General features: G+C 54.3%; 5 protein-coding genes across 5 annotated transcripts; 1 reads left to right on the forward strand and 4 right to left on the reverse strand.

Moving 5' to 3' along the window:
* Nucleotides 1-40: 40 nt before the first annotated feature.
* Nucleotides 41-314, reverse strand: NCS57_00822100 (uncharacterized protein; the record flags this gene model as incomplete). The annotated part of the gene is made up of 2 exons (XM_053058044.1): nt 41-65; nt 121-314. The coding sequence occupies 2 exons, from the start codon at nt 312-314 to the stop codon at nt 41-43; spliced, it is 219 nt and encodes a 72-aa protein (XP_052911875.1).
* Nucleotides 315-1,331: 1,017 nt separating this feature from the next.
* NCS57_00822200 (HIT domain-containing protein) lies at nt 1,332-1,907 on the forward strand (the record flags this gene model as incomplete). The annotated part of the gene is made up of 1 exon (XM_053058045.1): nt 1,332-1,907. One exon carries the CDS (start codon nt 1,332-1,334, stop codon nt 1,905-1,907), a length of 576 nt encoding a protein of 191 aa, XP_052911876.1.
* A 145-nt stretch (nt 1,908-2,052) lies between these two features.
* On the reverse strand, nt 2,053-3,003 carry NCS57_00822300 (Aldo-ket-red domain-containing protein; the record flags this gene model as incomplete). The annotated part of the gene is made up of 2 exons (XM_053058046.1): nt 2,053-2,442; nt 2,491-3,003. 2 exons carry the CDS (start codon nt 3,001-3,003, stop codon nt 2,053-2,055), a joined length of 903 nt encoding a protein of 300 aa, XP_052911877.1.
* A 984-nt stretch (nt 3,004-3,987) lies between these two features.
* NCS57_00822400 (BHLH domain-containing protein) lies at nt 3,988-4,981 on the reverse strand (the record flags this gene model as incomplete). The annotated part of the gene is made up of 2 exons (XM_053058047.1): nt 3,988-4,776; nt 4,835-4,981. The coding sequence occupies 2 exons, from the start codon at nt 4,979-4,981 to the stop codon at nt 3,988-3,990; spliced, it is 936 nt and encodes a 311-aa protein (XP_052911878.1).
* A 3,218-nt stretch (nt 4,982-8,199) lies between these two features.
* On the reverse strand, nt 8,200-9,139 carry NCS57_00822500 (uncharacterized protein; the record flags this gene model as incomplete). Its single annotated transcript, XM_053058048.1, has 3 exons — nt 8,200-8,462; nt 8,586-8,686; nt 9,057-9,139. The coding sequence occupies 3 exons, from the start codon at nt 9,137-9,139 to the stop codon at nt 8,200-8,202; spliced, it is 447 nt and encodes a 148-aa protein (XP_052911879.1).
* Nucleotides 9,140-14,407: the final 5,268 nt, after the last annotated feature.

Below are 14,407 nucleotides of genomic sequence, written 5' to 3' on the forward strand. Positions count from 1 at the left end.
CCCTTCTTTCATTCTTTGTTTCTTTCGACACGCCGTCTGCTCATCGGGCCTCGAACTGGACCATTCTACAGGAAGTTAGCAACAGCTTTGGTTAAAGTATAGAGCAGCAATAAAACCTACCGCTTGGTGCGCTCCTTGTAGAGAACACGGCCGGCGCAGTGCGGGCACGCGACGAGGGCGTCCTTGCCGAGAGTGACGCTGCCGCCGCAGTCGCCACAGAGATATGTCATGACGGAGCGTGTCTCGTGCGTCTCGCGGGTGCCGCCGCGCTGGGCGGAACCGGAGGTAGGAACCTGGTACTCTTCGCGAGGCATGTTGAAAGTGTGTGTTTGTTGTGGTTTATGCGACGACGGGTGATGATCTCGTTGTGGTGGGGGGTGGGAAAAGAAATGCGCAAAGAGTTGCTTGGTCATGGAGGACGGTGAAGGAATTTGTACGGCAGAATTTAGGCGGTGAAGAGGAAAGAATTTGGGGGGTAGGGACGTACCACTTGATCAGCACGGGAGGGAGCTTGGGGTCAAGGATGGATGCGACAAGGCAACCATTCATAAGCTGTACCGGCATTGCCAGGCAATATTACAGTACCTGTACTGCCGCTATGAGCCGTGCTTGTTCTCATGATGTGTTTGGGTTTTACTCGTTCTCAATCAACCAATTCACTATCAAGCCGTCTCTTGGCCCAATTCAGCGACTCGCCACGCCGACATTCAGAACGCATCATTTCAAAGCATAGCTACGGTAGCTTATTCAAGTGACCCCTGCCTCGATCAATGCATTTCATCTCTTGGCTCAGTCCATCATAGTTGAGCACCTAAGTCACCATTGCTTCCCGTCCACACTAGTAGACGTCCTTGTGACAGCTCGTCCCGTGGGGTGACTCGGCTCCCCTTCCAGGTGTAATTGCGCAACTGAGGCAAGAATAACAACGTGAGAAAATTCCATCATCTACCAGATAAACACCCATTCCTACATGACCAATTCTACAACCTCTTTCTTCCTTCTCTTTAAATAAACCTCGCGCTCACTTTCCTATCTCGACCGTTCCCCAACCAATGAACCACTAAGACGCCTCTGGTTAGCAAGAGAAACAGTTCAAGCACCCCACGCTGCCAAACTCCACTAAACCCCTGTCGGCGCAAGCTCCCAGATCCCAAATCTCGGGGGGGAGTACCTCGGTTTCTCTCCACACTCATGATCTTGAACCTTTTCAATTCCTCTACTCATCGTGACTTGGACCTGTTATCTTTTATTTCAACCTCACGCTTCTCCGGACGCTTAATCTCATATCTTCTCACTCAATAACTATCCAACTCGCAGCTCACAATCCTACCATGTTCGATCCATCTACTCCTCCAACAGCTTGCTGCCCCTTCTGCACAATCTGCACCATCTTCAAGCCCTATGATCCTCTCAACCCTCCTCCCCAATCATCACCATCCATAGACCCCGAGCTCGTCTCACCTGCATCTTTCATCGTGCTCTCCACCCCGACGCTCATCGCCTTCCTCGACATCCTACCTCTCAGCCGCGGTCACCTCCTCCTCTGCCCAAGGCCTCATCGCCCCAAGCTCACCGACGTGACCGACTCCGAGTCCGCCGAGCTGGGTCGCTATCTACGCGTCTTATCCAAGGCTACAGCTCGCGCCACAGGTGTCGAGGACTGGAACGTGGTGCAGAACAACGGCGCCGCTGCAGCCCAGGTCGTCCCGCACATGCACTTCCACGTCATCCCCAGACCGGAAATTCGCGCCAGCGGCAGGTTCAGTGAGAGCTTCACCATGTTTGGAAGGGGGAAGCGGGAGGAGCTGGATGACGATGAGGCGGCTCAGCTAGCCGAGGAGCTGAGGCAGAGTGTCGCCGCCGTCCTGAAGGAAGAGGAGGAGGAGAGTCGAAAGGCCAAACTATAGAGTCGGGTTGAGCAGCAGTTTCTTGTTGTCTCATTGGTCACTCTTCGGATCAGCGTGCCATTTTGGGGTCTCTTTATTACATTCTCATATCTCTATCCAATACCCATGTCATGTAAGTCCTGTCAGTACACACCTTCATCAACCTTTACTCATCATCTCCAAAGAAGACTCTCCTGGGCAAGAACCCATCCCCGACAACCTTGAACCGGGTCTCGATCCCATCCAACATGTCCATCTCTTCGCCCGTCAGCTCCCACCCGTCCAGATCTAAGTTGGACTCGATCCGCGAAGACGTGACGCTCTTGGGGACGACGCTCCAGCCCTTCTGCAGACCCCACTGCAGCAGCACCTGCTGTGGCGTCTTGCCCTTTGCATTGGCGATGTCAACCAGGATCTTGTTGCGGGACAGGCCCAAGTGGGCTGAACCCAGGCACGAGTATCCTTCGGTGTGGATGCCCTTGGAGGTGTTGTAGGCGACGAGGTTGGGGGAGGGGTTGCACGGATGCAGCTCGATCTGGTTGACAGCGGGAACGACCTGCATTGTCAGCTACGAACTCTCGTCCTCTTGGCGGAAGATACCTACCTTGGTAGAAGGACTGTTCAGCAGCTCCTCGAGGTGTCTAATGCCAAAGTTGGACACACCAATGTTGCGAACCTTTACCCCATCCAACAACTTCTGCATCTCAGCCCAAGTATCAACAAAATCCCAATCCCGGTACAAGTTAGCCGGATCATCCGCATCTCTCGAGCAAGGCCAGTGGATCAAGTACAAGTCGACATAATCAAGTCCAAGATTGTTCAGACTCGTCTCCAAGCCCTCGCGGACATGCTTGTGCCAGTTGTTGCGCAGCTTGGACGTCACCCAGATGTCCTCGCGGGGGACGCCAGAGGCACGGATCCCGACGCCGACTTCTCGTTCGTTGCCGTAGGCGAGGGCCGTGTCGATGTGGCGGTAGCCCGCTCGGAGGGCTGTCTCGACGGCGGCTGAGACTTGCCGGGGGTTGGAGCGCCAGGTTCCAAGGCCGACGGCGGGGATCTCGTCGCCGGTGTTGAGGGTGAAGGTGCGGCTAGAGTGTGTTAGCATGTTGAGGGCCATCACGAGGGGATACAGGGAAGACTTGCGTGTCAGGCTGAAGGGGAACCATGGTCGGTGATGGGGTTAGTTGTCAGTGCGGTATGAAGTCGATGTTGTCGCTATCAAGATGGACACTGAAGTGGCAGGCTCTCAGTCTTAGCTGCAAAGTTGTTGACGGATTCAAACTATTGATAGATCCAAAAGGCAGTTTATATATCCAAACTTCCTCCTCGATAATTCACCCTTTCGTCCCATCTACTATCCATGATGCCGCTATTCAGTACCTCTACCGACTGCCTGTTGGCCAATCTACCTTTTATCCTCTAGGCATCTAGCAATCCAGATAGGCCTACACAAGCCGAGTACATGCACTTCACTAGCATGTACATTCAACACGATCTTGTCACATATCGAGGTCACATAGATGCCATATACCATTGTGAACCCTTTCATCCAAGTCAAGTCCAACAGACAAGCTTCACAACAAAGACCCCATGCACCCCAAGGCATACAAACCTCAGTAATCACAATGTCCCCTCTTTAACAAACTCGCCACCCAATCATCACATACGAGACAAAAGAAAAAAAAAAAAGAGTCAAAGCCAACCCTGAATAGTGGCAAAAGAGTTGAGATTCCTACTGTAAACTGACAAATGAAAAAAAGAAGGCCCATACACAGACAACCATTCAAGCGGAGCAAGAAGAGAAATATGGATTTTTCCCCCATAACAAAAGCCACCCTTGTTATTACCCCATATTCCATGACTCCTGGTGCAATCTAGCAACCGCATTTCTCCCTAGTCCAAGCGTACGCCCACCCTTCCTTGAGATTAACTACTTCCTTTTCCTTCAGATAGTCTTTTTTTTATGCTTTTTACTCTTTTTTGTTTGCAGTTTGTCATTCACTTGTTGCCTCCCAATACGCCCCTTGTCCTTATCCCCTTTTTGTTTCCATCCCATCCCCCTTTACTCTGTATTCCTGTACCCTTTTTTTACGTGAAACCTCTAAACTAAACATCTACCACCCATCCTCCCCTCCAGACCACCAATTCTCCCTCGGAGTTCTCTCCGCTCCCTCTCCAGCCTAGCCGTCTGCCTCTCCAGCGCGCGGATCCTCTCGCGAGCCAGGTCGAGCACCTCGGCCTTGCTGACCCTGCGATCGCTCGCAACGCCGCCTTCGCGGCCGGGTGGGGGCAGGACGGCGAGTAGCCGCTCAAAGTGCGTGTTGAGACGCTTGCGGTACTGCTGCTCTACTTGGTTGTGAGCTGCCCGAGCCTTGACCTCTTCAACAGTCTCGGACGGATGCCGCGGCTTGGTGGCTGCGGCTCCTCGCTTCTTGGGAGCTCGAGACGCAGTGCGAAGCTGCGTGTGAGGCCGCTTGGCTCCCTTTGTCTTGTCGGCGCCTCGCTTACGCTTCTTGGGCGCCGGCTCCTCCTCTTCCTCTTCCTCCTCGTCCTCGTCGCGGTCCGGATTGTCGTCCTCGGCCCCTGACTCGGCGGCAGACAGCTCGTCGGCCATAGGCGGGGTGGGCAGGAAGGTCGCCGCGGGGGACACGTGGGCAGGCCAGACGGTACCGAGGGACGGGCTCACCGAGGAGCCGCCGGTCAGGTCGTAGCCGTCGGAGAGCGAGGTAGAGGCACGGACGGGGAACTGGCCCGGGGTGGCGGGCGGGATGGCGTAGCCGCTCGAGGAAAAGTCCCCAAACGGCCGGTCAAGGTAGGCAAAGTCAGCCATGGGGGAGGGGAAGACGGTGTTGTCGAGACTGGGCGTCTCTGGGGACTGAAGAGAAGTCTGCTGAATGTATATGTCAGTCGATGCCTCCCTGCTTTTTGAGACGGGGGAGACAACTTACAGGTGAAGCCTCGTATGAAGCATCCAGACCGGAGAAGGGCATGGCAGCGGCATCCATGCTGCTCATCCAGTTGTCAGACAAGCCGCCGCCGAAGCGTGCTCCTCCGCGCTCCCCCTCCGCGGCGTCGAGATATGTCGAGCTCATCATTGTAATAGAGTAGAACCCGTTTTAACGGTTATCCGCAAATACCAAAAGTAATACGAGGTTGTCCTTGAACCCCGTCATCACGTATGGGGCGTGAAACGTATGTCGTCGTGTGTGTTTGTGTATCAGTATGGCTTTGCTGATTTATCTGGTGTCGCAGTATGTGTCTTGTTTGTTTAAAAAGAAGGGGGGGTTCTTGTTATAGGCAGTTAAGTAGGCGGCAGACTTGTAGTCTCGAGGCTGCTCGGATGTCTGATACTGTTGACAAGCCGCAAGCCATCACGGAACTTCGAATTCTGCGCTCTTGTTTTTATCGTCTGTTTTTGTTTTCTGTAGAAATCGAGCAAGAGACTTGTACAGGACAAAAAGAGAGAGAGAGAGAGGCAACAGAGAGAGAGCCAGGTTCCCGTTTGCAAATGTAGGACTCCCGGGGTTGGACAGGTCCCCTTTTATACACAACAGCCCGTCGTGTCGAATAGGCCCAAGCCCCAAAAACCCAACCACGGGGAACGGAGCGCCAAGCCATCTTTTCTCTCTTTTTTACACCAGGCTCCTTCACATAAACCGAGTCAAGCACAAAACCGAATGGGGAAGGGGTGTGCCAATGTGTGAATGTGAAAAGAGACGAGCGCAAACAAGGGGTCATGACGGAACGGTCTCCTCTCCTAGAGGACAGGACTGGGGTTGGTCGTCCTTCACACCCCCCATAGGCAGGCCGCTCCTCGGAGTGCAGCAGAGCAACACGACAGGACCATCACCAGAGGAGAGGCATCCATCCATCAAGCCGTAGCCGAGGCGCAGCCGGAAAAAGAGACCACTCTCCGCTTCAGGACCTGTCCTGTCCAATGTGATGCATCACAACTGCCATCGGCCGGTTGCTTCGCTTAAGCCTGGGGTGTGGACAGAGTTTCTCTACGGGCATACCGTAAGAGTCAAAAAGAAGAGAACAAACGGGCCAATACAAATCGCAACAAGTTACACAAGGGCGTCGCCCGCCTCCGCGAAAAGCACAGGCAGAGAGAGAGCCAAGGAATAAAGTCTTGGCGGGCGGCAAGGATTGGGCATTCTCTTAGTAAATCCGGGCCCGGGACACCTAATAGCCACGTAAGAGCAACTCATGAGGTGTGTAAACTCGCTCTCGGCCTGCGGTCCTCTCGGGGTCCTGTGTGTGCTGGCCTCGTGATGTGCTTATGGAGGAGCAATTCGTTGGATGTTCTTGTAGTCTCATCCGACTCTGCAGCTTCGGCATCTTGAACTGCCCATCCCCATTATTCCCCCCCTCCCATCAACCCTTACCCCAAGGCTTGTCGTCTAAACAAGACCGCATCTGACAGCGGACAAATGAAAAAACACGACCGGTCTGGGGGAGAGTGTTAGGGAGGGGGCGGAAAAGTGTGGGTGGTCTGAGTTTATCCCCGGCCTTTTTCCCCGAGCCCAAGCCCAGAAACGGCTCCTCCAGGGATGGGTCCCCTTTGACTAACCTCAATCTCGTTTGCCTTGGAACGTGCCCTTTTGCTACCTCGTGGGGATGGGATGTGTGTGATGGATGCCCTTTTTCACTGCCGACGTGGGGATCGGCGATGACGAGCGTGGGAACTATGTAAGATTTCCATGTCCGCCCTGTGGTTTTTTGATGCTTGCTGGGTCACATGAGGTCTCCCCACTAGGATGTTGGTTTGAAGCTATCCATGTCCGGTTCCGCCTGTTGGTTCTCAGGTTCTTGGGTAACGGTAATGAGAAATCTCTGGGGCTTGAAAGACTTGGCGCACCAGAGATTGTCTTGGAAGAGTTTCGAACTGAAAAGACCTTTTTTTTTCTTTACTCTTGACCGAAGTAGGGGAAGGGCACCTAGGGTTACCATCACCCCCCATCTGCTGCCCCAAGACAAATCGTAGCATCATCGTAGGATACTCGTCCTACCATCGTTGGACACCTCTCGATCCGCCCGCCCGCGAATCTCCAGATAGGATCTTTGCCTGTATCCGAGGGTAATTGTTTTTCTAGGCGTTGGCCCATGCCCCCGGAGTTGCATCTCCCAGGCCAAAGACTGCGGACTTGGCTCGGGATCCCTTCCTCTCCCCATGGTGTTTGCATCGGACCATTTGTGACTTGATGATCTCACCGTTTTCGAATCCGGGGTAATCGAGTTGGCGGACATTGGCCTCCGTCCGTTCGGTCAACAGCTGGGAAATACGATGGAAAGAATGGATGGGCTTCTTGGTGTCGTCTCTTTGCCCAGCGGCGCGGCAAGTAGGTAGACTAACCTGAGGTATGAGTCAACGGTGTAAATCGCCCATGTACACACAAGAAACTGTGCCATGCTCTCCAAACCTCATGCCATTGCCACGTTTCCCTACAGGACATCCAGAACCATGTCCAAACCTCTACTGCCGACCACCTGCCGAAGGGTCACCCTCGCTCTATCCCATCCTCCCGGGACACACTTGCATCTCTCTCCACCCTCCAACTCTACAGAGTACGTACAATACCAAAACATCATGACCTTCACCAGTTCCCCCATATTCCCATCTCCCCAACGTCTTCAGCCTTACCCGTTGCGGAGTTTCTTCACGCCCCCTCTCAGCCAATGATGATTTATCATGGCCCTCAAGGGTAAGTTCAGGGCAGGGGGTGAACGGGACATGTCACGAACATGTCGTCTGCGGCTTTTTTTCCTTTTCCTTCTATCTACCCTCCCCCAACCCCGGGGTCAAGGGGGGCATACATATATACATCACTCATTTTGATGATTATTTTAAACATGAACCTGCGTCAGTCTAGGCAAAACGTGGTTTCGGGCGATCGGTAAGTGGGCTCTTCTGTGCGCGCGGGTAGATCTGATCGGAACACGGATCTCTCTGTGCGTTTGATGACTTGCGTTGTTTTTCATGGCCTGGCAAAGTTGCTGATTTTTGGGTGATGGACGATGCTTGCGGTATAAAGGGGGCCTGGCACCCAGATGGATGTATTGCTCTGGATGAACACTTCTTGGAATCTTCAACAATATATATCTCAACACGATATCCAAGACCAACATGCCCACCCTATACCTATACCTATCCCATCCGACCACGCGAATGACGACAACATGATATCAAGAGCGACCCCTTTCGGTAACTCGACGCTGTCCAAGCACCTGTCCGAGTGTACATGACCGACGAGTACGATCCAAGACGCGTCAAAAGGAGCGAGTTGCTATATAAAAACGACAACATGAGACATTACTCGCCACCAGCCGTGACAGCCTTGGGCTCTGGAGTCTCGGTCGCAGCAGGCGCCTCGGGGGCCTTGATGGTCTCCTTGGCCGGAGCAGGGACGTCGGCCGCGTCCTCATCAGCCTCGGCGTCCTCCTCGCCTTCTGCTTCAGCGTCTTCCTCTTCTTCTTCTGGCTCCTCCTCCTCCTCTTCTTCCTCGGCAGCGTCACCATTGGGGACCTCTTCGCCCGAAGCCTCGGTCGTCTTGCGCTTCTTTACGGGTGGCTCGACTGTGTCGAAGGAATCAGCTTGGTCCTACTCGCGATGGGGCAGTTGCCCGTGATAGTGATGATGGATGGAAGAAGTGGATAGACCGGGCTGGCTCAGCTCGACCAACTTCGAAGCAAACTCACCCTTCTCTTCAGCCTCGTCGCCCTCTTCATCATCCTCTTCCTCCTCCTCGGCATCCTCGTCCTCTTCGCTCTGCTCCTCCTCATCTCCGGTCGAGATGTACCTGATTCGGACCAAGGTCAGCACGACGTCATCAACTAGACAACACCATCAAGCAAACAGCGGGATCAGCCTGGTCGCGACACCACAAAAAGAAGCAAGGCGACGCAAGAAATGGGGATAGTGAGCTATCGCGATCACGGCACCCCAAGCTGCGCATGCAGGCGGGATCGACCATGACCATGATCGCATCCCATCACATTACATGCGACAACTGCGCGACGCGCATACATGGGAGCGGCGCAACGAATAGCGCAGCGCGAGGGGAATGCGCGATTGGGCAATTGAAACCTCGCCCCAAAAGTCAAAGGAGGAATCAAAAACGCAACAAAACAACTCGGGATAAGATGCAGAGAGTAGAGAATGGAACATACTCCTCTTCCTCCTCGCCATCATCGTCTTCAGGCAGGGAGACGAGCTCCTCCTCCTCCTCGTCTTGCTTTCTCTTGCGGGACATGGTTGCGGATATGGGAGTGATGTAATAGAACTAGCGAGTTGCGATTGACAAGTTCAGGAGTATAAAAAGCTTCTCTCGAGGGGAACGAGAGGGTTTTAAAGGTTGACCAAGGCACAGCACGAGATAGGCAAGCTAGACAGGACCAGAACAGAAGAGAGGAGAGAGGGAGAGTCAGGGGGAGTGGGAACGGCAGAGAGGGTGGGAGAGCAGACTGCGTGCGCGTGGGCGAGAGGAGGAGGGCGACAGACAAGAGCTCAAGTGAGGGAGCTTCGAGTCCAGCCAATTGCGGCTGTCACAGTCATCCCATCACTGGATACACTCCAGGATCACTAGGGGGGATATCACTAACAGGACTCAGGTAGGAATACATAGGAATGCGAACAAACATCGCGACAACCAGAGGTACCGGCCCACGAGCCCGTCATCCAAGGATGGATTGGGTGGGTAGGCTGGGCTGGCGGGCAAGCTCAGGCAAGCTTACACACTGACTGCCTGCAAACAGCCAGGCCAGGTCGATCAGGGCGACCGACGACTCGAGACGCGCAATGGACCAGATTAAGCCGGCGCCCAATCAGAGCTACCGACGGAGCTAGTCTGTCTGGTGCAGAGCTGCTCGTACCCCGGAAAGCATCGAGGTGGCCTCTTGCTTTCGCCTCTCCCGCTCTCGCCGCATCATTTATTGTACCTCGCGACCTCGCCAGCATGACATGGCATGGGCGAGACGAGGACCTTGGGAGAGGGGAAGGGCGGGGGCCCGATGTCGAGGGAGAGGGACAGAGCAGAGAGCCTGGGGCCGCGGGCCTCTGACCTGGGGTTCCAGGTGGCTGGAAATGCCCACTCGGAATCCGTCACCAAGCAAACAGACTGCTTGGTCATCTTCTGCGGGCGACGGCGGGTGACGTAGGACTTTCACATTAGCACTCGAGGGGAATTGTCTCGCAGGGACAAGTCCGTTGCTCTCATCCACTGAAAAATGACGCCCTTTCAGCTTGTCCTCTGACACTGGAGCTCCGTCATGCCCTGTCGAGAACCGTCATGGTCCATGTTAGGTATCCCGTAGAGCAGATGAAATCCCCCATGGGAAGCCGTGCATGTCGTTGGTTGCACCGCCATTCATCTTGTCAGTTAAGAAGACGTGGTGTCGGTTAGCTGCACTTTTGTGGCCGAGGGCAAGGGCGAAGGGAACAGAAGAGCTTTCTGTAATATCTCACCTCCATGAGGCGAGAGCTCTAGGAGCTCGGACCCCCGTCTGAGACGGGAGGGATGTGATGGACGGATGACTCGGCTCAAGTTTCTCCGGGTTGTGCTGGGCTGGAGAAGCTGATGCGGTTGGACGACTCCTGAGCAGCGTATCCGACAAACAGCCGGAAGCCAAGATGGCTGTGGACGAGGATGGCACGGGACGGGCCAAGGTTGGCGTCATAGGTGCGTGGTGATGAGATGCTTGGAGGGGACTCAGCTGGGAGCTGAACTGCAAGGTCTTTGCCGATCACGTGGAGGAAACGTGAACGGGCATCTTCACCTTCAGCTTCCGGGTAGGTGCGATGGCGCCGAGGGTGCAGATGAAAGCCCAACTTACTCAGCTTCAGCTTCAGTTTCAGCATTCAGGCCATTGACCATTGCTAGGTGAGCAACCCAATTGCTGTTCTCGTGTTCTCCGTATTCGATGCAGTTCGTTATTCGGTTGACCAGGCGATGCAAACACCTGAACTGATGCGTGCTTCTCAACGCCTCTCAACTGCATGTTCGAGGCGCGGTCCAAATGGCTGTGCTGGGCATGTGCTCGATTCCGCGTTCCTCGCTGGCTAGGCGACAAGGACTTCCGAGTTCCTGAGAGGTTCAGGCGAGAACAGAGGAGATAAAAAGAGGCAAGAAAAGAAAAGAAAGCGCAAAGGTCCTGCGGGGTTTGAATCATTGTCTCAATCTCCCGTGGCTCAGCTCATATCTATTGGCGATTCTCAAGCACGCTTTCGCAAGGTTGTCTGTGCCTTGCATCAGCTCACCGTTTAGTCTTCTTGGCTGCTTCAAGGCACAAACGATCGATGCCAAAGGGTGCAGTAGCGCTTGCAAATCTCACGATGCATGTTCGGATGCGAAGCTGGGGCGCAGTCTGCCTCGTCGGAAGATGACCCAAGGCCAGCTCGGCAATGATGTCTTTTTTTTCGAGGCTTGCAATGGTGATGCCTTGACTGCTCCGACTGTCGGTCCTCTCATCAAAAGACCGGGGCAAATTACCAGATCCAACGCTTGCAAGTCTAGACTGATGACCAAGGTTGAGATGGCAGGCAGATTTTTGGTTGAAACGGTAGTCAACGAGCGAATCGCTTCCCGTCGAGATGAAGCTAATGAAAGGGCATGTCCGAGCCCGGCATATTGGGCGCCAACCCGCTAGCATCACCTCGGCCAGCCTTTTCTGCTCAAGCTTTTCACACCGATCTGCCGCTCCGCCAGCACACGGGAGCCGGACCGTTTCTGCAACCAAGGAAACTCGCTTCATGTTGGGGGGATGCTAGCATCAAATGAGGTTTAAACCGTGGGGATGGTCGTTGGATGGTCTGTCGCGCTTTTTGGTGCCTCGGTCCGTGTAAGTCGACACGCGCCTCTACCATCTCGACGCGTTCTGTAATGTTTTGTTGGCATTTAAACAAACAAAACGCCGCTTTCCAGGGTGACGGCTAATGAAGATGGGGATGGGACGGGGCGCATGAGATTCTAGCCTTGGACCTCGATGTCATCGTGACCCGGCGAGTCGGAGTCAGCATAACTCATGGCATCCTTGCTGGGCTGCGGAGATGAGCATGCACGTCCATCATCCATTGACCCTAGGCCGCATACAGAGATGCCCGAGTTATGCAGCCAGTTTGTTTGCTCCGATATTCACATGCTCCGATCTATCAAGTGCCGTATGTTTGTCTGGTGTCTCGTGCATGTCTCGCAGGTTTGGAATGGGAATCCCCATGCTGTGCCGTTACAATTAGCCAACTTACTCGGCTATTTCGATTGATATCATGACCAGGCGAAGCCATTGCATCAGCGGACAGCGCCAAGTAAAGACGATGCATTCTCATATATCCGTATGATGCCCCAGATCCGCCGGCCTTGGATCATACCGGAGCTGACAAACATCATCTCCATCCCACATGCAAGTCAGCCAGCCAGCCAGTATTCCGCCCAGTTGTTACTTTCTTACTGCGTCCGTATGTTTGCTCCATCGAGGCTGATGTCCTCCCAAGGCTCACTCAACAGCCAGCCGACAGGGGGCCACGAGGTCTCCATCAAAAGTGGGGGAGCAGCAAGCTCAGGTTTCCTGCAGGTCGGAAAATGAGTCCGCCAAAAGTTTCCAGAAGGCAACGCTCTCATTGCCGATCTTTCGCGCTTCAATTCTTGTTTTTGCTTTTTTAAACTTCCACCAGCTGCGGAGGAAACGAGATGAGATGCCCTCTGATTCCCCGCGTGAGTGGTCGCGATCGAGAGCGCTAAGGCGCTGAAACGGAGTCTTGATGCGCCTTCGGGCGGCGCTGAGAGTCCTGCGTGTTGTTGAGCATTAGCTTTTTCCCCTTGCACGTCAGCTTGCCAGCTGGACGTCACTCTCGCTTTACTTTGCGTAATATTGCCGGGATGTGACTCTGGAAACTTGGTGTTTCTTTGCGAGCCTCATGGTAAGTGGAGAGGGCGCAAGAACTCGCCCGAGTCCCAGGCGGCCGATGCTATTGTCAAGGTTGAGTTGTTAACAAGATGATTACGGAGCATCAAGCGAGAGAGCGGGCAGTCCCATGATCCTTGCTTGTCATCTCGACTGTAGATCCAGGAATTGTACCAGAAGCCTCGGAGGGCAAGGGTGAGAATCCTGCCTTGCTGATCCTCCTCCCTCCGCACGCATCGAATCGTGACCAATCGAGATTGAACAGCGACCAGCTCATCCAGGCGCCTCCTTGTGAGTGCAGTGCATTGCTGCGGTACGTCACGACGCGATGCAACGCGCGATGCGGCCCAGCGAGTCGGAACACACGGGGAGCATGAACACATATGGAGAACCGGAGCACAGAGTCCTAATGTTTGCTGTGCCTTGGTAATGCCGTGACCCGTCGACGTAATGCATCGAGCATACGCCGTAATATCCTGGATACGGGTGCAGCTTCATTAATTGCGAGGCGTTTGGACCGTGATGGGGGATAAAACAGGGTTGCATTATGTCCCTGCAGATGCAAGCCCGAAGCCACACGGTTGGAATGAGATAATCCAGGCACAGAACGGATCCCATTGGCCGGCTTGGCGGGTTCATCCACCTTGGCCAACGTGTGCCTGTCTTTTTTGACGCCATCAAGCCTTGAGCTTTTTACCCTCCGCTCTGTCTCTCCCTTCCTCGTCCAGGGCAGAGGAAACCTAACGGGGCCTTGCAACGCTAAGAAAGGGGAGATGACTACCCGATGTGGGTAATGGCATTCGGGCATCCAGCCCGTCCATGACGGCGGCGCCGCTTGTGTGCATTTGGAACGAACGTTAGCGGGAGGAGCCCGCCCTGGAGCCCGCTGGGACCCAAACGTTGGAGCGCCTCTGGGTCGGCTCCCTTTCCGGAGCCATGTGCTACGAGGGTAGCTGACCAACTGGGGAGGCGGCGCTGGAGATGGTGGCAGCTCTAGGCTCACGGGGTTGATATTAGTTTCCTTTCTTTTTCTGTGCCTTTGGCAGGCTGTCAAGTGTGCCTCTCAGATCTCGCTCGTCCTTCCGAGTTGACTTTGAAGGTAACCCTTCTCCTCGTGGCCTGAGAATAAAACTGTTGAGAATGGACGGATGGGTTGCCATGTGACTGCACTGCTACTGTACCACAATGGTGCAACCAGACACACCACCATATGAGCATGAATTATGTCAAAGGCTGTGGAGGAGACCACGACAAGAGGGGCAGGTTTAATTTGCATCCCATCCATAGTCGAGAGGGGAAAAGGCTGCTCCTCCAAGTCCCAACGAGGCTTGCCTGGTTCTAGATTGGATGGAGGGAGGTATACTAGCACCGAATAAGAGGCCTATTCGAGGCAAGGATAGGGCCGCAAAGACGAGATCCATCATGGCGCGCATCGTCTGAATAGACTATTCGACCGATGTTTGTGAAAAGTGAGTGATCGCGAGGATGAAAAAGTCTTTTTTTTCTTACTTGCTTTTCCGTTGATCTCTAGCTCTTTTCTGATGCCCCTGCACTTCCCGCTTCGCTTTCCCTGCGACTGCGGCTGCGAGACTCGTCACAGACATAGACACGCGCTCGTGCTGTCT

Source organism: Fusarium keratoplasticum, chromosome 6 (assembly GCF_025433545.1).
Source record: "Fusarium keratoplasticum isolate Fu6.1 chromosome 6, whole genome shotgun sequence".
Taxonomy (NCBI): Eukaryota; Fungi; Ascomycota; class Sordariomycetes; order Hypocreales; family Nectriaceae; genus Fusarium; species Fusarium keratoplasticum.